Here is a 21,575-nt window from a genome sequence, read left to right on the forward strand (position 1 = left end):
TTAACATTTTCGATCACTTGTAGTGGAAAACAAATGGCAAATTAAAATAAGATAATAAACCACCTATCATTCTGAGTGGTAGAAAAACTAAATTATTAATTAATGCTAAGTTTTAAGGCTACCAACCTCACTGGTTGACCTAATAAGCAATCAAGCTGTCAAAGTATCACTCTACGAGATTATTCCTGTGTTTCAGGAGAAGACAAATCTAAAAATCAAGTGACTTTAAGCCCACAATAAATCCATCTCAAAGCATGAGCCATTCTGACATTAAGCAGTGATGCTTCCCTAAACACGAGCACATTAACTGGCCGGATTCTGCAGCTCCAAGACCCGACTTTCAAGATTAGCCCACACTTATCTACCTACTTGGTATGAACCAACACTGAGGAGCTGACAAAGGGTGAAGCTGTTACTGTCATTGATTCTGAGTTAACGCTGCATTAACATCTGATTTAACATGTTAAAAATGTTTTCAAGACGTATCACATTAACTACTTTTCAGGGAAATTATTTTTATTGAGAACTCTTTGGTTTTCAAATACCGTTTTTAATCAGCCATTACTAAATTATTCTGAACGTTTCTAGGGAGTATACCATCAACAAGTGTGATTTCCAACCTAAGGTGACACCAAATCTTTTCCAGCACTTTTATTTCTCCTGATATACTACCAATTTTTCTACACACAGCTTCTGTGTACAGCCTCGGCCCAACATAAAGGGCAAATGACTTCCTGGTCTGTAATAAAAAAAAGATTTCTACCAAGATATGGAAACGGAGACTCACACACACAGTAGCTTTAGAACCATAAGGAATCCTTCAAAGGTGATTAAATGCAATGTTAGTATCAGATATTGAAAGCTATTTAAATATGCACAATTTATGCCATACTGTCATTTACCAAATTTTGAAGCAGCTTTGCCTAGACTGGTCGCCAATAACAACGTGGTCTCCTTCCCTGTTCCTTTGGTTCCACAGCCATTACACAGAGGGACAGCAAGAGGTGCAGGTTGAGTATTTGGAGGTGGTATATTTGGCCAAACTTTAGCCGCATCGATTATGCTATTTCTTGCTGGCTGTTTTAAATTTTTTTTAAAAAGGAGGAGGTGTCAGATACATCATTTCAGAAGCTGGAGTTATATACAACAACTGAAAACACACTAAGTGTTTTATCTTTCCACTTGCTAGCCTGTAAGAAAACATACTTTCAAATAATCTTTCCAAGAACCATTAGCTATCAATTTGTAAATTCATTTCCAGAAGTGACTTGACATGATCAAGAAAGATATTCACGTGGTCAGATCTTTACATTTTGGGGCATGAGTCTGCTGCAACGAAGACCTCACACATATTTTACATAGAGGGTAGTAAAGTCTCACTTGAACACCAGTGTGACTGAGGCCAAGTTTCAGGTTTCCCACATTATTGCAAAAAGACAATATGCAGTTATCTACATTACATGAATGGGCTTATGTGTAAGTTGAATGTAAGTTATAAGAAATCCATTGTGCTTTAGCCTTTAAAGATAGAACACGAAGGCTTTGCCAACCTAGTCTCACACATAGGAAATAGATTTATTGCAACAAGAGGCTCTAAAAGTATAAACTACAAAAATAATGACTCTCTACTTTTCTGAATGCTCTCCCATTTTACCCTTTGTTTCTTTCAGAACCAGCAAAAATTATGCTGATGGGGAGACTCCCCTATACCATGGGAGAACCTTCAACCCCATATATAATAAAGACTTTTCAAGATAAATCCACTTCAAAAAAGTCATTCCTCAATCCTCAGCTGTACCCAACGTAAGAAATAAAAAGATACGAACCTTGTTTAGACAGTCTTCGCAGTAAAGTGAGCCCTTTAAACAAACCGGAGGTACCACATTAAGGTGCAAAGAGTTGGTGCACAAGTGAGGCGTTAGCTCCGACTGTGAAATGTGCTCTTCCAAATGCCCCGGAGCCCCACTTGTGAAATCAGAACAGGGGAAATAGCCAGCGGAGGTGCAGCCCTGCAGAGTCGGAAACTGATGTAGCTTGTGCACATTACCATGACATGATTGGAAGTGGAGTTTTCCACAACAGGGCAGGTGTTTGCAGGAAGACAGGTTACTCTCTAGACACATGCTGGGAAAGTCACTTGCAATGCCTGCCAAATTGTTCCTAGCTGAGGCATTCTGGAGTGAAGATGCAGACTGGAAAGCAAACCCTGACCCTACCTGACACGTGATTGTCCTGGTGCTTTGCGAGTCTAACAGTGCGCCCGGGTGAATCAAGCTACTGGTACCTCCACTACCGCCACCACCACCACCAAAACGCATTGGCGAAGTGGAGGGTTCATTAGGGCAATGAGCACAGCAGCTTACTTTGGGGACAGATGAAAGCTGTATTTTAGGCTGCTGAAGAGAACGAATATCAGGAAGTGGGACTGCTGGAAAAAGCTTAGAGCCAGCATGAAGGGGAGATGGTACATCCTTTAGTTCCACAGCAACTTTCTTGTTCTCCATGTACTCTTTCTGAGAAAAGAAAATCAAAACATAAATTAATTTTATGAGGCCCATGGTTTTTTTGGTTACTCATATCCTACTGCATTCACAAACAGAAAAAGTGTTCAATTCTGTTACATCACTAAATCATAACTGAACAAAATGGAATCACAGCTAGTTAAAATCAGGAACATTCTTCAGAGAGGTCTGCAGGAAGTGAACATTGGAACACACAACTAAAATGAAGACTACATGCTTCCTGAATTGAAACAGACTGGGATGGGAGGGCCTATTTACATCTTTAGCAGCCGCCATGCCTCAGTAACTTCCTTTTGATAATTTCCCCTTGCCTCATAGAATCCTCTGAAGACAAAATAGGTGGTATGAAAACAACACAGTCACACAAACAGCATTCAATAAAGGCGGCTAACACACACGGTGGTTTGAGGACAATCCTTTATAGTTCCCGTGGTCAGTCCCTAAGGGATTTCAGTAAGATCCCCCAAGGAAAGGAGTAAAGTTTCAAACACAGATGAGATCAGCCATCTACCCAGATGGCCCACCCATGTTGCTGATGACATTTCATAAACCCTGAGATATAATGACCTAAAGCCATAATGACAATTATACTGTAGCCAGTGAAAAGATTTAGAGAAATTAGAAAACTAACCGAGAAAAAGATCCAAGACAAACCGTTTGCCACATGACTCCAACATAAACACAGGAAGCCAGTATATTACAAAGGTTCTAAGCAGAGCATCATTGGCAGAGACCTGGGTTAGAATCTGATAATCAACAGTTCTATGACCTTGGGTAAGTTATTAACCTACACTTTGGTTTCCTCATCCATAAATTGGGAACAATACAATATACCTCCTAGAGTTGCTAGGAGGATAAAATAAGATAGAGCACATAGAGCACCTGGCACAGCACCTAGCCACTGAAAGGGGACTAAACTCATCCGCCTTCACAGGCTGACCGCAAGAGCCATTAAGATGAAGAGGGTGCCCTGCTACAGTGACCGAGACGTGCTCACCCTTCACAGCACCCGAGGGTCCATCTGACACCTACAATTCCACTCCTTTTGCTGTGATTCTACACTCACCTGGGAGCATATGCTCATCTGGAAGAAATGTGAATTTTCAGCTAAACTTTCCCTAAAAGGGAGGTAACAGCAATGGGCTGACCAGCCAATGAACCGCCCTCTTGGTAATTATAGTCAGACTGAAATTAACACAATGGTATTCTGATTTATACAGATCAGGCTCATACAGGCAGGCTTATTATGAGTTGATCCCCCAAACCTACTCCATTCTGCAGGCCACTGACAAAATTGAGTTTCAAGATCTGTAAAGTTGACCGAGTAATTCTGAATTGTGTGACTCCATAAGGACGAGATCTACCATCCCATCCCAGGAAGCCTTGCTTTTGATGCCAACCCTCATCGTCAACTGTCCCTAAAATAAAACACTCCTAAAATGACTCAAATTACTTGATGCCTTGCAACAAAGACAACCATATACTGAAAACCTAGAAAAAATAGAGAATTAAATTGGTTTTTAAAAAGTTATTAATACCCAGCCGGGCGCGGCAGCTCACGCCTGTAATCCCAGCACTTGGGAGGCCAAGGCGGGTGGATCACCTAAGGTCAGTAGTTCAAGACCAGCCTGGCCAACATGGTGTAACCCCATCTCTACCAAAATGCAAAAATTAGCTGGGCATGATGGCGGATGCCTGTAATCCCAGCTACTAGGGAGGCTGAGACGGGAGACTCCCTTGAACCCGGGGGACAGTGGTTGCAGTGAGCCGAGATCGTGCCACTGCACTCCAGCCTAGGAGGCTGAGCGAGACTCTGTCTCAAAAAATAATTTAAAAAAAAGTTACTAATACCCTTATATAAAATTGTAGTACAATCTCACTTGAATCCCAAGTACAATACAAAATAAGAACTAGAAAGGTGGTAACATGAGTGCATGAAATGAAATCAGGAAATGTCAAAATTGGCCGGGCGCGGTGGCTCATGCCTGTAATCCCAGCACTTTGGGAGGCTGAGGCAGGAGGATCACTTGAGGTCAGGATGTCAAGACCAAGCCTGGCCAACATGGCGAAACCCCATCTTCACTAAAAATACAAAAAAATTAGCCAGGTGTGGTGGCGCAGGCCTGTAATCTCAGCCACTCAGGAGGCTGAGGCAGGAGAACTGCTTAAACCAGGGAGGCAGAGGTTGCAATGAGCCGAGATCGCACCACTGCACAGCCTGGGCAACAGAGAAGACTCCATCTCAAAAAAAAAAAAAAAAGGCGGCCGGGCGCAGTGGCTCAAGCCTGTAATCCCAGCACTTTGGGAGGCCAAAACGGGCAGATCACGAGGTCAGGAGATCGAGATCATTCTGGCTAACCCGGTGAAACCCTGTCTCTACTAAAACAATACAAAAAACTAGCCGGGCGAGGTGGCGGGCACCTGTAGTCCCAGCTACTCCGGAGGCTGAGGCAGGAGAATGGCGTAAACCCGGGAGGCGGAGCTTGCAGTGAGCTGAGATCTGGCCACTGCACTTCAGCCTGGGCGACAGAGCAAGACTCCGTCTCAAAAAAAAAAAAAAAAAAGAAAAGAAAATGTGAAAATCACAATGAGTAAGCAAGAAGTTAGGAGACATAAATTTATACTGAGAAATAAATATTCAAGAGAAATCTCAAAGAAAAAAAAACAGGCAGTGATAAGCTCTTCCCAACCCTTCCTAGATTATAGACTCAAAACTCAGAGGGCTACAGTAAAATACAACATATTTTGTACTTTCTTCTGATTTTACTCCACAATGTGGACTTTTAGTCTTTGTTACCTGTGACTTTAATGAGAAAGAAATCTTTCCCAAATTTTACCATTAAATATTTAAGGCATCTACTGGTACTCAGAGTGAAACAGAGGAGTTAAAAAATCATGCTGTGCTCTCACATTATAATATGGTACAAGGGGGGCCGGGCGCGGCGGCTCAAGCCTGTAATCCCAGCACTTTGGGAGGCCGAGACGGGTGGATCACGAGGTCAGGAGATCAAGACCATCCTGGCTAACCCGGTGAAACCCCGTCTCTACTAAAAAATACAAAAAACTAGCCGGGCGAGGTGGCGGGCGCCTGTAATCCCAGCTACTCGGGAGGCTGAGGCAGGAGAATGGCGTAAACCCGGGAGGCGGAGCTTGCAGTGAGCTGAGATCCGGCCACTGCATTCCAGCCTGGGCGACAGAGCGAGACTCCGTCTCAAAAAAAAAAAAAAAAAAAAAAAAAAATATATATATATATATATATATGGTACAAGGGGCAATACAGGCAAGATCTACAGAAAAATGTGGCAGAGACTCCAGGATGAGAGACTGTATCCCAGACCAAATGGACCTCTCTCATCTATTTGGATGAGGAACCCGCTACGTCCTTAGTCTTGCGTATAGTTACCGTTTGGGGACTATGTGGCAGCGTCTGCTCAGGACGAGAAAAGCAATTAGAGAATTTCCAAAGCCATGGCTTAGCGTCATTATCTTGTTGAAGCCATCCACGTGTTCTACTGCAGGAGTTCTCAGTTCCCTTTCCTTCCATCATACAGCCATGCAAAGTGATTCAACATTCTTTCATCTTTCTTTTCTTTCATTCTTCCACCCTGTTAGGAACGAGTAAGATGTCAGTGTTATTTCCTTGCATAAGTACAAATTTTGCAACACTGCAGCTATATTTACAGTGCAGTGGCTCTCAACAATTCAAATCTTTGTTTCGAGAGGGAGTCTTGCTCTGTCGCCCAGGCTGGCATGCAGTGGTACGATCTCAGCTCACTGCAACCTCTGCCTCCCAGGTTCAAGTGATTTTCTTGCCTCAGCCTCCCGAGTAGCTGGGACTACAGGAGCCTGCCACCATGCCTGGCTAAATTTTATATTTTTAGTAGAGATGGGGTTTCACCAACTTGGCCAGGCTGGTCCTGAACTCCTGACCTCAAGTGATCCACCCTCCTCGGCCTCCCAAAGTGTTGGGATTACAGGCATTAGCCACTGCACCTGGCCAACAGTTCAAACCTTAAGCAAAATAATAATAATAAAATAAATGAAGGAAAAAAACCACAAAAGAATAAGTATCAGAGCAAATTACAGGTTAATAAAATCTGGCAAACTTGGTTGACTCTGTTTATGCTTAAAATCCAACTCTATCAATCTGATTTTTAAAAAAATCTATAATCTGCAATTCTTCATGTTCCATAGCTCTTCAAATGAAAAATGAACTCTCCGTGAGTCCTGTTTCCTTTCTACACATAACCATGCTTGAGATAAGTAACCCTATCTTGGAAACTTGCATACTCCAGAGTGAGACTTTACCTCCTCACTTGGCTGGGATCAATTTTTTCTAGTTTTTCTGAATTCTTTTCGGCTCTCTCTCCTTAAAGACTCTGCTCAGGAAAGTCAAAAGTTAACAGAAGAGAGCATCTAACCTGAGTAAAAGAGCCACCACCACATCCTCATTAACAACTACGTGTAAGATTTTAAAAGTGATTTAAGAACAACGTCTTGCACTGTTTCTTTGATCTGAGCATGGAAGGTCCAAACTAAGTGGCCTCTGTGGACTTTGAATCTGATTTGCTACAGAACAAATTGAACCAATTTCTTAGTTTACTAAGGATGAAAGTGCAATCTGGTATATCACTGAAAATCTAACTGATAGAAAAATCTCAAGTCGCAGATGTGTCATATCTATGCCAGGGCAACAACACTCTTACAGGTCTTAACAATAAATGCAAGCGAGCCACCCTAGCGTGGCTCAGGCCTATAAACCCAGCACTTTGGGAGGCCAAGGTGGGTGGATCACTTGAACCCAGGAGTTCCCGACCAGCCTGGGCGACACAGCAAAACCCCATCTCTACAAAAAATACAAAAAATTAGCTGAGCATGGTGGTACAAGCCTGTAGTCCCAGCTACTTGGGAGGCTGAGGTGTGAGGATCGCTTGAGCCCAGGAGGTCGAGGCTGCAGTGAGCTGTGATTGTGCCACTGCACTGCAGCCTGGGCGACAGAGTGAGACCCTATCTCAAAAACAAACAAAATTACATGAATTCAAATTTCAGTGTCCATAAATAAAGTTTTACTGGGACACAGACACACTCATTCATTTAAATACTGCCTATGGCTGCTTTTGCATTCCAACTGCAGAGCTGCCAAGAGAGTCTCTGTAAAGAGACTGTATGGCCCACAAAGCCTCTATTTACTATGTGGCTCTTTTGTCAGCCTGGGCAACACAGCAAGATCACAGCTCTAAAATAAAATAAAGTTTAAAAAATTAGCATGGTGTGGCAGCGTGCACCTAGTCCCAGCTACTGGAGAGACTGAGGTGGGAGGATCTCTTGAGCCCAAGAATTTGAGGCTGCAGTGAACTATGATTGGGCCACTGCCCTTCAGCGTGGGCAACAGAGTGAGATTCTATCTCTAAAAAAATTTTCGTTTTGAAGTTTCTGTTTCCTCCTATGTAAAATATGGCTAATTTCTCCCCTGCCACTGCATTACACAGAAAAAAAAAATTAGATACATGAACCCCACTGTCTATTTTCACCACTACATCTCTTGTGCCAACCAAAATGCCCTCTATTCTGTAAATCCAAGGTAAACATTAGATGAATGAAGAATTTAATTAATAAAGCACACCATTTACCCACTACACACTATTGGGAGTGGTTAATTTGGAGACAGGGATGGATTTAACTGCTACCACTGATAGTAAATTACGACTCTTGCTTTTCCTATTAGATACAGGTTTTATGTCCCCCAAAAAGCTCCCCTCAAAATCCTAAGCATCTGTGATATTCAAGGTGTACACAACTTAAACATTTTCTCAAACTTCTTCAAAGCCAAATCCTGAAAGTGAGCTGACATTTACAGTATAATCTAGTTTACAAGGTATTTTCATTTAACATTACTTATGTCTTCATTCAGCAAATATTTACTTAGTATCTACTATGCAGCAGGTCTGTGCTTGGCACAAGGAATATAATGAAAAAAACCCAGACGGTGGGAAACACTTACATAATTTTCGCAATAATTCTGAGGTAGACAGGGGAGAAATCAGCTACATTTTTGCAGAGGGGGAAACACAAACTTAATGAAGTTTTGTAGCGAGCCTGACACAAAATTAGGTTTGTTCACCCTTTTCCACTACACCAAGGTGCCTTCAATACTGCACAATACAAGCGATTAAAAGTAAAAACTTTCAGGTGCCTGCACCCTGAAAATTTCCCAAATATTACCCACGAAGCAACTTAGATAGCCAAAAGCAGGTTCTGTTTGACTTGAGTGACGGTCTCCTTTCTGTCACTCTCTCCAACTCTTTTGAGCAATTCGGTTGACTCTGTCGACTGTCTGCATTTTGGTCTCCAATTCTACCGTGGTGCAGCTTTGGACAACTCACAATCTCTCTGAACCTCAGATCCCATCTCTAAAATGGGTGTGACAATAATAGAAACCACCTTACAAGGCCGTTGTTTGGATAATCACAGGGAACATTTAGCAAACGGTGTTTCTTCAGCACCCAATCTAGTCCTTGACCCCACACCACTCCATCCCATTACCGTTTTCTCCCCCATAGCTCTGTGTTTAAAGTGGCCTTTTTAGCTTATTTTATTATCTTTCTCCCCATTTAGAATATAAACTCCATGACAGCAGAGACTATGTTTCCTTATTCACTATTCCGTCTCCTGCCCTTAGTACAATGCCTGGCACATTTCAATAAAAAACTGTTGAACGAATAAAGCTTAATAAATATCTAGGAAGACAGTTTAGGTTTCAATACACCGATTTGCAAAACAGAAGAATATTTACCGCTCAGAGATTTACCGCTCAGAGAAGTCCAAAAGATACAAATGCAATTGGACAACTCTTGGTATTACCGTAAAGGTGCTTGAGAAACTCTAAAAGGTGTATCAAGAGGTCGCGTTACAACTACTAGTGAGAGTGGCTGAAGCCCTAAACACTATCTGTCAACCCTGAGACTACACCCTACGGCTTGCTAAAAGGCCGAGGAGAATGCAAAACGGCCGGGGAGGGGGGAGGGTGTTGCAAAAACACCCGCCCCTTTCCTTCTCTCTTAACCTTCCAGCTGTGCACTTCACTCCTGGAGGGCCCCTCTGGGGGTCAGACAGACAGGGGCGGGCGGGGAGCCAAATACCCTCGAAGGGGAACAGCGGCGCCAACAGTGACAGCAGTGAATGGACCCGAAAGGGAGACAAGCCAACTCTTTCTTGGGGGGGCCGACTGGCGCGTCCCAGTTAGCCAACCTGCCCCCTCCACCACCATCCCACCAGGGGAAAGAGGGGGTACTGTCCTCCGTCCCGCCCCGCTGGCCCCGGAACAGAGCCTGCTGGGGTCTGGTCGCAGCGCTGTCTGCAAACTCACCTCTGCCGCCGGCTCCACCTCCGCTCACATTCCGGCCCCGCCGCCTTCCCCCCGCCCCCCCAGGCCCTTTGTTTTGATTCCCGACTCCGCAGCTCCCGCCGCCGCCGCCAAGCGCACCCTCCACTTCCGCTTCCGCACCGCACCGCCCCTGTCGCAAAACCGACGCCCTTCTCTCCCCTTCGCCCCGCCCCCTCCTCGCCCCGCCTCCTCCGCCGCGTCCTGTCCGCGCGGGGCATGCTGGGAACCCCGGGGGGGGCGGGGCCTCGCGGCCCTGCAGCCTCGTCAGGCTCAGTCCCCTCCCGATAAACCCCTAAATAGGGACTTTCCCGGGGGGTGACCCTGGCTTTTTTGGCGAAAACCCCCAGTTTAAGGAGGCCTTCCCCCTGGCTTCACGTTGTGGAGTCGAAAGGAACCTTGAAGCGGAGAATGAGAGAGCTCGTGACGTGGATCCGAGGAAAAAACCTGCCAACCAGGATTTAATAGAATTCGGCTCTTTTCAGGCTTTGGAGGGAAGGCGGTTTGAACGGAATTTCAATGAAAAACCCGATCGTTTCTGCTTTTTTTTTTACCCCCTCGCTCAGGTCTCGTCACGTGATGGTCCTACTTTATTTTTAAAAATTAAATGGCGCATATTCCCCAGCATCCTAAATCTAGTGCAACCTAGTGGCAAGTGAAGAAAAAAAATAACTGCCAACCCGGCTTCCTGCGAGGTCCCCCGGGGTTCTCGCAAAGTTGCTACCTAACTGGCAAAAATAAAGGGTATGCAAAGACTCAACTGGACGTTGCCACCAAGAATCAAGAGATTTTGGGGGACTTTGGCAAGAAAACGTTATCTGTAAAAGCCCTGCTCCAAAGCTGGTTACAAATGAATACTGCGTTTCCAGTGACAGGTTGGGCGAGCAGAAAGGAGACCTTATGGTTAGTTTCAAATACTTTTATGTCTTAGGTGGCCAGATACGCCGTGTGGTTTGCTTTTTTTTTTTTTTTTTTTTTTTAAATAGCGTCCCACAATCTTCACGTTTCCCTGGAATGAAAAAATTTTAAGACTCAGCAAAAGGGTGATTTCTGAAACTACCAGCTGCTTACTATTTTCTGTTGCAAATTAGGAGAAAAACAAAGCACATATTGTGTAAATTAAATCTAGACACAATTTAGGATGTGCTAACTGCTAGCTGAATGCTACCTTAGAAGTTTATTTTTAAAGTTTGCCCAGAAACAAGTTGACTTTGCAAAAGAATCATTAAGTCGAAATTGCCAAACAAGAACATTTTCCCCCCAAAAAATCCTCACTGGGAGGTTATTTCAATAGGCAACCCCCATTACGTGGGGATTAACGCGTCCCTGTAAACATTCTTGTAGATGGGTATTGTGGAGGGCAAGATCAGACATGTAACTGAAGAATCCTTGGTGTCTTTATTTAATTTTCCAGAACGCAGATGACAAGCACACATCCTCTCCCTGCGTAGGTATTTATTACTGCTGACTAAATCTTGACTGTGGGCTGGGCGCAGTGGCTCAGGCCTGTAATCCCAATACTTTGAGAGGCTACGGAGGGAGGATCTGTTGAGCCTATAAATTTGAGACTAGACTGGGAAACAGTGAAACTCCATCGCTATTTAGAAAAGAAAGAAAAAGAAAAAAATCTGCATTGTGTCTGTGTATAGGTAGTATTTTCCAAGTGGAGATTAGATGAAAAACCTGTTTCTAGCGTTTTGGTTTTTTTCAGAGTACCAAGCAAATATGCTACTCTTCACAGGTGTTTTCGCCCCCATTTTATTTCAGTTGAGCATGTCTCAACACAAGCCGTATTAACTAAAAATCTTAAAAAAGAAACAAGGTAATCGTGGGTTTCTAATTTTTTTTAAAAAAAAATAGTTTTTAGCCAGAAAACATAAAAGAATGCAGACACATTTCCTTTTTAGTTTTTTTTTTTTTTGGAGACATAGTCTTGCTTCACTGCCCAGGCTGGAGTGCAGTGGTAGGATCTTGGCTTACTGCAGCCTCCGCCTGCCGGGTTCAACCGATTCTCATGCCTCAGCCTCCCGACTAGCTAGGATTACAGGCGCCCACCACCATGCCCGGCTAATTTTTGTGTTTTTAGCAGAGACGGGATATTGCCATGTTGGCCAGGCTGGTCTCGAACTCCTAGCCTCAAGTGATCCTCCTTCCTCGGCCTCTTTAGGATTGCAGGGCTGAGCCAACGAGCCTGACCACATTTTCTTTATATGTATATTTTTCTTTTAGATTCCTTTTTACCAAGCAGACACATTTTGTTTGACTTAGCTTGGCATTCTTTTGAGTCCAGAGCTGTAACTACTCACAACGCATAAATGTAGTGATTAAAAATGCCCAGGGCATGGTGACTCATGCCCATAATCCCAGCACTTTGGGAGGCTGAGACAGGAGGATCCCTTGAGGCTCGGTGTTTAAAACCAGCCTGAGGAACATGGCGTGACACTTGTGTCTATTTAAAAAAATTTTTTAAACAAAACAGTCGTATTAAGTGGAATTCTGAATAAAAGTCTGAATTACAAATCCTTTTAAAAGAAATGTAATTTTATTGCTGCTTTCTAAAGACTATGAGCCTAAGCAAAGAATAGTAGCCCTTGAAAGGAGACAATTATGAATCAAAATACATAAATTTTCTCTTAAGATACGTTTTAAGTATATACCCTCTATTAATTGTAATCCTATTTCTTTGCTGGGAAAACTTTAGAGAGTACAAGTAACTTTCAGTTTTTCCCCTGTCCAAATTATAATCTTCACATTTATTAAAACCGAAAGACTTTTTTGTGTGCTATTTAAGTAGCTACTTTACATGCAATTCAGCTTTTCAACTAACCAAGCTGTTATTAAAGGAGTTTCTCCCCAGAAACCAATCTTCTGCCTGTGTTAGGTTCAGTGGTTTGAATTAGTAAATGATCATGGAAGTACCTAAGGAAGTTAAATTGAGTTATCTGCTCAGCCATATTCCAAAGCTACAAGGAAAACAAATTGAATTTAAAAAGAACAAGAGAAACATTTTAAAGTACACCAAAAATTTCCTTTCATTTTTTTTTTTTTTTTTTTTTTTTTTTTTTGAGACGGAGTCTCGCTCTGTCACCCAGGCTGGAGTGCTGTGGCCGGATCTCAGCTCACTGCAAGATCCGCCTCCCGGGTTCCCGCCATTCTCCTGCCTCAGCCTCCCGAGTAGCCGGGACTACAGGCGCCCGCCACCTCGCCCGGCTAGTTTTTTTTTTTTGTATTTTTTAGTAGAGACGGGGTTTCACCGTGTTAGCCAGGATGGTCTCGATCTCCTGACCTCGTGATCCGCCCGTCTCGGCCTCCCAAAGTGCTGGGATTACAGGCTTGAGCCACCGCGCCCGGCTCCTTTCATTTTAAAGGTTTTACCCAATGACAAACCTATTTCCCTAAATGTTTTTCCCAAATAAGACTTTAATGATTATCATTTCAATGCCCTCTCTTTTTTCTTTATGGAAAATTTGGGAAATTGAGAACCAACTAGTTTAAATGCCTTGATCAAAGCCATTTAGGCAACACCAGTACCTCATCAGTTTGTGCTTCAATTTCTCTGTAAGGTGAGGTGATTAGTTCCTGTCCAGAAACCTCACAGAATGGTTAGGGCCAAATAAAATTCCAAGGGGGTCCAGGCGCAGTGGCTCACGCCTGTAATCCCAGCACTTTGGGAGAGCTGAGGCGAGTAGATCAGTTGAGGTCAGGAGTTTGAGGCCAGCCTGGCCAACATGGTGAAACCCTGTCTCTACTAAAACTACAAAATTAGCTGGGCATGCTGGTACACATCTGTAATCCCAGCTACTCAGGAATCTGAGGCAGGAGAATCGCTTGAACCCAGGAGGAAGGGGTTGCGGTGAGCTGAGATCGCGCCACTGCACTCCAGTCTGTGTGACAGAGTGAGACTCTGTCAAAACAAAATAAAACAAAAAAATCCAAGGGGGGAATAATTCCAGCTACTTGGGAGGCTGAGGCAGGAGAATCACTTGAACCAGGAGGTGGGGGTTACAATGAGCAGAGATCGCACCACTGCACTCTAGCCTGGGTGACAGAGTGAGACTCCATCTCAGTAAATAAGTAAATAATAAAATTCCTAAGGGGAGGCTTGGTGCGGTGGTTCACGCCTGTAATCCCAGCACTTTGGGAGGCTGAGGCAGCTGGAGCACTTGAGGTCAGGAGTTCGAAACCAGCCTGGCCAACATGGTGAAACACCGTCTCTACTAAAATAGAAAAATTAGTTGGGCATGGTGGTGAACACCTGTAATCCCAGCTACTTGAGAGGCTGAGGCGGGAGAATCTTCTTGAACCCAGGAGGCGGAGGTTGCAGTGAGCCTAGATTGCAGCACTGCACTCCAGCCTGGGCAACAGAGTGAGACTCTGTTTCAAAATAAAATAAAATAAAATTCCAAGGGGCAAGGCATCAGAGGTAGTAAAGTGTGAAGCAGGATGTAAATGATTCATTTATGTTTGGGAAGTTTCCTGAAAGACATTTGGTACTTTCCTTAAGCCTGTTGATAGGTGGTGGGGTTCCCCTTTTTGCCTCTAAGCAGTTTTTAGGAATTAGCAAGGAGTCCAAAGTAGAATTTGAGAAAGGCTATTCTAAGGACAGCAGGAAGGCAGGAGTGGGGTGGGAGACCCTGTAATGGCTAAGATCTCTTTGCCTCCAGCATAGTGCTACAGAAGGAGGGTTTAGGAGTCAGAGCCAGCTCTGAAGCCTGATTTGTTAATTACTAGTTGTAAGACCTCAGGCAACTCAATTAACTTCCTGCACCTTTATTTCCTCATCTTTAACATGGATACAATAAAATGCTTTCCTATGGTGCATCATCTGTGGTTCAATTGCATGGTTGCCTCTCTATAGTGGCCTTCCCTGACCATAGTATCTGAAGTGACCCCTCCCAGCCCTTTTCTATCAAATGAGCTTGCCTTAGTCATAGCACTTATCAAGATCTGAAATGTTACTTTTTCTGCTTATGGATTTAGTGTGTTTCTCTGTTAACAATATAAGCCCTTTGAGGCCAGGTACCTTGTCTGACGTGTTCACTGTGCTGTAAGGGTGCATTGTACAGAAGAATGCTCATAATGCCAGGTGCTGTGGTTCAGCCTATAATCCCAGCACTTTTTTTTTTTTTTTTTTTTTTGAGACGGAGTCTTGCTCTGTCACCCAGGCTGGAGTGCAGTGGCCGGATCTCAGCTCACTGCAGCCTCCGCCTCCCGGGTTCACGCCATTCTCCTGCCTCAGCCTCCCGAGTAGCTGGGACTACCTCGCCCGGCTAGTTTTTTGTATTTTTTAGTAGAGACAGGGTTTCACCGTGTTAGCCAGGATGGTCTCGATCTCCTGACCTTGTGATCCGCCCGCCTCGGCCTCCCAAAGTGCTGGGATTACAGGCTTGAGCCACCGCGCCCGGCCAAATCCCAGCACTTTGGGAGGGAGACTGAGGCAGGAGGATCCCTTGAGCCCAGGAGTTCGAGACCAGTCTGGGCAACATAGTGAGATCCACGTCCCTACAAAAAAAAAAAAAAACCAAAAACGTAAAACTTAGCTGGGTGTGGTGGTGCACACCTGTGGTCCCAGCTACTTGGGAGGTCCAGGATGCAGTGAGCAGATTGTGCCACTGCACTCCAGCCTATGTCACAGGGTGAGACTGTCTCAAAAAAAAAAAAAAAAAAAAAAAGCTGGATAATAATATACATATTTTTAGTTTGTATGAGCACACAGTAGGTGTTTATATTTATGGAGTACATGAGATATTTTGATACAGGCATACAATGCATCATAATCACATCAGGGTAAATGGGTGTCCATCACCTCAAGCATTTATTCTTTGTGTTACAAGCACTCCACTTATACTCCTTTAGTTATTTAAAAATGTACAATACATTGTTGTGGACTGTAGCCCTCTTGTGCTTCCATATACTACATCTTATTCATTCTAACTCTATTTTTGTACCCACTAACCAGAATGCTCCATGTTTGTTAATGAACATGTTATGACAAGATGTTTTGGAAGAAAAGTTAAAAAAAATTCCAGCCAAGCATGGTGGCACACGCCTGCAATCCCAGCACTTTGGGAGGCTGAGGCAGGTGTATCAACTGAGGTCAGGAGTTCGAGACCAGCCTGGCCAACATAGTGAAACTGTGTCTCTACTAAAAATACAAAAAATTAGCTGGGCGTGGTGGTGGGCGCCTGTAATCCCAGCTACTAGGGAGACTGAGGCAAGAGAATCGTTTGAACCTGGGAGGCGGACATTGCAGTGAGCCGAGATCACGCCATTGCACTCCAGCCTGGGCAACGAGAGGGGAAACTCCGTCTCAAAAAAAAAGAAAAAAAATTCTTTTTAAATTTGTTAGTAAACAGTTAGGGTTGCTGTGAGAATTGTGCCTGGCACACACACACATTTAAAAATCATGATCATCAGGCAGGGTGCGGTGGCTCATGCCTGTACCCAGCACTTTGGGAGGCCAAGGTGAGTGGATCACCTGAGGTCAGGGATTTGAGACCAGCCTGGCCAACATGGTGAAACCCCGCCTCTACTGAAAATACAAAAATTAGCCAGGTGTGGTGATGTGGGCCTGTAATCCCAGCTACTCGGGAGGCTGAAGCAGGAGAATTAATTGAACTCAGAAGGCGGAGGTTGCAGTGAGTGGAGATCAGGCCACTGCACTCCAGCCTGGGAGACAGAGGGAGACTTCATCTCAAAATAAATAAATAAATAAAATCAAGATTATTTAACAAATACATATATTGTACTTACTATGTTAAAATTTCTGTTGTAAACGTTTTTACAAATGCTGTTAACTCATTTAGTCCTCTGCATAATGTCGTTTTTTTGTCTTTTGTTTGTTTGTTCTTTAAGACGGAGTCTTGCCCTGTAGCCTAGGCTAGAGTGCAGTGGTGTGATCTCGGCTCACTGCAACCTCCACCTCCCGGGTTCCCGCGATTCTCCTGCCTCAGCCTCCTGAGTAGCTGGGATTACAGGCGCGCGCCACCACATCAAGCTAATTTTTTGTATCTTTAGTAGAGACGGGGTTTCACCATGTCGGCCAGGGTGGTCTTGAACTCCTGCCCTCTTGATCCACCTGCCTTGGCCTCCCAAAGTGCTGGGGTTACAGGCGTGACCACCGCGCCAGACCCATAATGGCGTTTTATAGATGAGGAAACGGAGTCATAGAGGCGAGGAAACGGAATCGTAGAGGCCAAACAACTTTCCCAAGATCACACAGTTAGTAAGGGGCAGAGCTAGGACTCAAAGCCAAGCTTATGACCAAATTCTTGTGCACTAAGTTCTCTTGCCTCTGGAGAAGATAATGATGCTGAAGATTCACTTTGGATGTAAAAGAGTAGGAAGGGCACGGGGCACCGCTAGCTCCAGTGGGCCTGAATCTTTGTCTTTCCTTCTGATTTGGGGAAAGTGCAAAAACGGGAAAATGCAATCGGAGTGAAGAAGAGGCCGGCTTATTTTCCTGAAATGCGCGGCCCGCAAGCCCAAACCCATTTCCCGGGTGTCCAGGCAGCGTCCTGCAGCATCTCCAAGGCCCGCCCGCCCCAGCCCAGCGCCCGGCAGCCGGCGCCTCCCAAGCCCCCCTCCGGCCAGGAGCCTCCGCCGCGTGGCCCCGCCGCACCCGGCCTGGGAAAAAAGTTTCCAAACGACGCTGCTCTGCGCTGATTGGCCAAGGCGGACGCGGTACCGTGGAGCAGCAGCCAATGGGCGGCGCCGGCTGCGGGCTCCGGGGCGGGGGCGGGGGCGGGGGCGGGGGCGGGGTCCGGAGAGCCGGGGCCGCACCGCCCCTCACAGCCGCAGCCGCCGCCGCCTTGTCTTCGCCGCGCCTGCACCGGTAAGTGCGGGGCTGCGCCGGGCTGGGGTCGGGGTGGCTGCCCGGGACCTCCTCCGCAACTGGGAAGGCTCCTCTGCCCCGCCCCAGGACCCCGGAATCCCGGGCCACCGCCTGGCAGGTACCCCCACGCCCCTGGCTTGCGGGTCGCTTCCCGGCCGCCTGGACTCCCCCGGTCCCCGGGCTCCAAAATCCCGCCTCCCTGGAGCCTCCGGTCCTAAAAAGTTAGGCACTGAGTGCCTTGCCACCCGTGCGTCCCTCGCGCCCGCCCCTCGCCCTTGGCAACTTTGTTTCTCTTTCTGCGCTGGTCTCTCTTCCACCCGGTTGCCCTCTCCTCCTTCCGGGACTTCCTGGGTGGTTCAGCCTTGCCCTTCCCCAAACCCCCGCTGCCAGGCTCCATCCTCTTTCTCCTCTTCCTCCCTCCCCATACTCCTTTCCTAGATGCCCCTCGTCTCTTTTCTCTTTCTCTCTCCTACCCCTCCATCCTGCCACCCCCTTCCCTGCGACCCTAGACCCCCCGATTGCAGCGCTACCCCTGCCTTCACACCCACTGTCCCGCCCCTGCAGGCCTCTTTCCAAAAACCTCCCCCCGCTCCCTCCCTCCGGGAACATGTTTGGGGCAGTCTCCTCTCGCTTTGCTCCAGTCTCTGCCGCAGGACGGTTCGGGTTTCTTCTGACAGCACATTGGGGACGGATTGGGTAAAGGACGAAAATGCTTATTCCGCAGCTTGAGTGATGGCTGGGCTCACCTGCCTCTCTGAGGTCCTGGGAAACCCCGCTGTCACCTTGACATCGCTTTTGGGGAGGCGACTTTATCTTTTCCGAGCCATCTCAGGCTTTCTGCCTCCTGAGGGCCTGAGCTTCCTTGATGGCTTTGTCCGTGGTTAGTACCAGGTTATGTCTCTTAATTTCTACTTTGAGCCCGAGGCCCCTTTTAACGTTTTAAAGAAAAGGCCTTTGCAGCACGACCTGGGCAGGTTCATCATTTTTAGTTTTGTTATAGTGTATTCTAGAACAGGATGGTATTTTAGGGCATGGGTCGGGTGTTTTGAAGATTAATTAGATTCCAGCTATTCCCGAAGCCTCTTGTTACCCGACCACCCCAGCCTCCATCACCTCATTGGTATACAACCCCCTCCCTTTTTTTTTTTTTTTTTTTTTTGAGACAGTGTCTCACTCTGTCGCCCAGGTTGGAGTGCAGTGGCTTTTTTATCTTGGCTCACTGCAACCTCCGTTTTCCGGGTTCAAGCGATTCTCCTGCCTCAGCCTCTGGAGTAGCTGGGGCTACAGGTGCGTGCCACCACACCCGGCTAATTTTTTCTATTTTTCAGTAGAGATGGGGTTTCACCATGTTAGCCAGGATGGTCTCGATTTCCTGACCTCGTGATCTGCCCGCCTTAGCCTCCCAAAGTGCTGGGATTACAGGCGTGAGCCACCGTTCCCAGCCTACAACCCATTTTGAGCCTTTCCTCTTAGTGTGTGTTTTGTGTAGGATTAAATGCAGATGATCTGTGCCGCTGAAGTCTCAGGGGCCTTTGATTCATATATTTTATCCCATGTTGGATAACAGTTTATTAACTTGACTTATTCTGTTGGATGTTATTTTTGTTTCCAAAGTGTGTTCTTTTATTTTATTTATTTATTTATTTAGAGACGGAGTCTTGCTCTGTTGCCCAGGGTGGAGTGCAGTGGCGCGATCTCGGCTCACTGCAACCTCAGCCTCCCGGCAATCTCAGCCTCCCGGGTTCAAGTGATTCTTCTGCCTCACCCTCCTGAATAGCTGGGATTACAGGTGTGTGCCACCATGCCCGGCTAATTTTTAGTAGAGATGGAATTTCACCATTTTGGCCAGGCTGGTCTTGTACTTCTGACCTCATGATCTGCCCGCCTCGGCCTCCCAAAGTGCTGGGATTACAGGCATGAGCCACTGCACCCGACCCTATCATTATTCTTTTTTTTTTTATGTAGAGGCAGAATCTTGCTTTGTTGCCCAGGCTGGTCTCAAATTCCTGGGCTCAAGCAGTCCTTCTGTCTGGGCCTCCCACAGTGCTGAGATTACTTAGAGGCATGAGCCACTGCACCCAGCCCAAAGTGTGTTCTTTTGCCTTAGAATGTGTGAACTGAGAAATGACACTCCTTTTCCTCACAAGGTAATTTCCTAACATGAGCATGCCTGTGTACAGAAAGTTTGTGCCTGCGGCTAGTACTATGTGTGTACCTCGTGCAATGGATGTAGGTGCTTTTCGTCTGCCCCCTTAAGCAGTGCCCAGCACTTAGTATGTGTTCAAGAAATGTTTGAAAAGGGATGGAGGAGGCAAAACCACAGTAGGAAAAATTCTTTCCCTGGAACGTGGTTCAGTAGAATAAAATTATCCTGGAACAATAGCTATTTTATTTTTTGTCCAAGTTTTTGTTTGTTTGTTTTTTGAGACAGGGTCTCACTCTGTTGCCCAAGCTGGAGCACAGTGATGCAATCACAGCTCACTGCAGTCTCGACCTCTCAGGCTCAAGCAATCCTCTTGCCTGAGCCTCCCAAGTATTTGGGACTAAAGGTACATGCCACCATACCTGGCTAATTTTTAAAATTTTTTGTAGAGATAGGGGTCTCACTATGTTGCCCAGGCTGGTCTCGAACTCCTGGGCTCAAGTGATCCTTCTGCCTCAGCCTCCCAAAGTGCTGGGTTAGGAGAGAGCCACGGCGCCTGGCCTAAGCTTTTTAAAATCTCTAAAGCAATTTGTGCTTACTGTATAGATGTATATGTAGTGTATCTTAAAGCAGTGTGTCAGGTACATATCCACAGGGCTTGCTTTACCCCCATTCTGGTGCATCCTCCAGACCCTTATCTATTCTGTGTGCAGAGAGAGGGAAGTAAACAAAAATGGGCACCCATTTGTAACATATCGTGAGCTTTCTTCCATATTAGTACATACAGTTCTTAACAACTGCATCGTTTTCCATTCAGTCCTCTGTTGACATTGAGGTTTCCAGTTTTCCACATTAGTGAATGATGGTGTGCATCTTTGAACATGGATCCTTGTCGGCCTAAGTATTTTTGTAGGCTGATCATTATAAACTTGGAAAGCACAAAGACAGAAGCCAGGCTTGCTGACTCTTGACTGATGTTACCCTAGTGATGTCACTTCTGCAAAATGCAAAGCCTGCGTCCTGGCTGTCGGAGCATGTACGGACATTTGGCAGCTTCTTTCCCTTCCTTTCCGCTCTTCTGTTTGTTTTGATTGGGAAGGATACGGAGTGGGGATGGAGAAGGGTGATGAGTTAATTATTGACGGTTTCTTTATGTTTATTGCTCCTGACTAGCTGTGCTGGCTTTCTTCTCTCAGAGGAAAGCTGAAAGAGATTGCTTTGCTTTTTTTCCAGAGTTTTAAAATCAGAGGTGTGTGTCTCAAGTGTATTTTCAGACTTTTTTCTTAGCTTTAATCATGTAAAACATGCAAAAAAAAAAAAAAAGCATGTGGAAACAACTTTTTTTTTTCTTTTTTGAGACGGATTCTCGCTCTGTCACCCAGGCTGGAGTGCCGTGGGGTGATCTTGGCTCACTGCAACCTCCGCCTCCCAGGCTCAAGTGATCCTCTCACCTCAGCCTCCTGAGTAGCTGGGACCACAGGTGTGCATCACTGCACCCGGCTAGTTTTTTGTATTTTTGGTAGAGATGGGGTTTCACCATGTAGCCCAGGCTAGTCTCGAACTCCTGAGCTCAAGTGATCTGCCTGCCTCACCCTCCCAAAGTGCTGGGATTACAGGCGTGAGCCACCACACCTGGCCAGAAACAAATTTTTGAAGGAGGCATAGATCTCAGTTGTGCAAAATAGATACTTTTTG

The 21,575-nt window shown here is 45.7% G+C and overlaps 2 protein-coding genes across 10 annotated transcripts in view; one reads left to right on the plus strand and one right to left on the minus strand.

Annotated features, from left to right (window-relative positions):
• MARF1 (meiosis regulator and mRNA stability factor 1) overlaps positions 1-9,981 on the minus strand; it is a 48,230-nt gene extending 38,249 nt beyond the window's left edge. For all 5 annotated transcript variants that reach the window (XM_011717389.2, XM_011717387.2, XM_071084162.1 and 2 more), the window contains exons 1-4: positions 9,889-9,981; positions 5,926-6,127; positions 1,827-2,513; positions 903-1,077 (exon numbers count right to left, since the gene is read on the minus strand). In XM_011717389.2, coding sequence (XP_011715691.2) covers positions 903-1,077; positions 1,827-2,513; positions 5,926-6,069 — 1,006 coding nt within the window. In that variant the 5' untranslated portion in view covers positions 6,070-6,127; positions 9,889-9,981. The remainder of the gene's footprint in view (positions 1-902; positions 1,078-1,826; positions 2,514-5,925; positions 6,128-9,888) is intronic.
• Positions 9,982-10,154: 173 nt separating this feature from the next.
• Positions 10,155-21,575, plus strand: part of LOC105467722 (nudE neurodevelopment protein 1) — an 87,482-nt gene continuing 76,061 nt past the window's right edge. For 2 of the 5 annotated variants that reach the window (XM_071084176.1, XM_071084174.1), the window contains exon 1: positions 17,692-17,737. The gene's annotated coding sequence lies outside the window, so the exon portion shown is untranslated. Of the gene's footprint in view, positions 10,807-17,647; positions 17,738-17,833; positions 17,856-21,575 lie in introns of those variants that run through there. The other 3 variants (XM_071084173.1, XM_011717380.2, XM_071084177.1) reach the window with 3 other exon arrangements.

This window comes from Macaca nemestrina, chromosome 18, assembly GCF_043159975.1.
Source record: "Macaca nemestrina isolate mMacNem1 chromosome 18, mMacNem.hap1, whole genome shotgun sequence".
In the NCBI taxonomy this organism is placed as follows: Eukaryota; Metazoa; Chordata; class Mammalia; order Primates; family Cercopithecidae; genus Macaca; species Macaca nemestrina.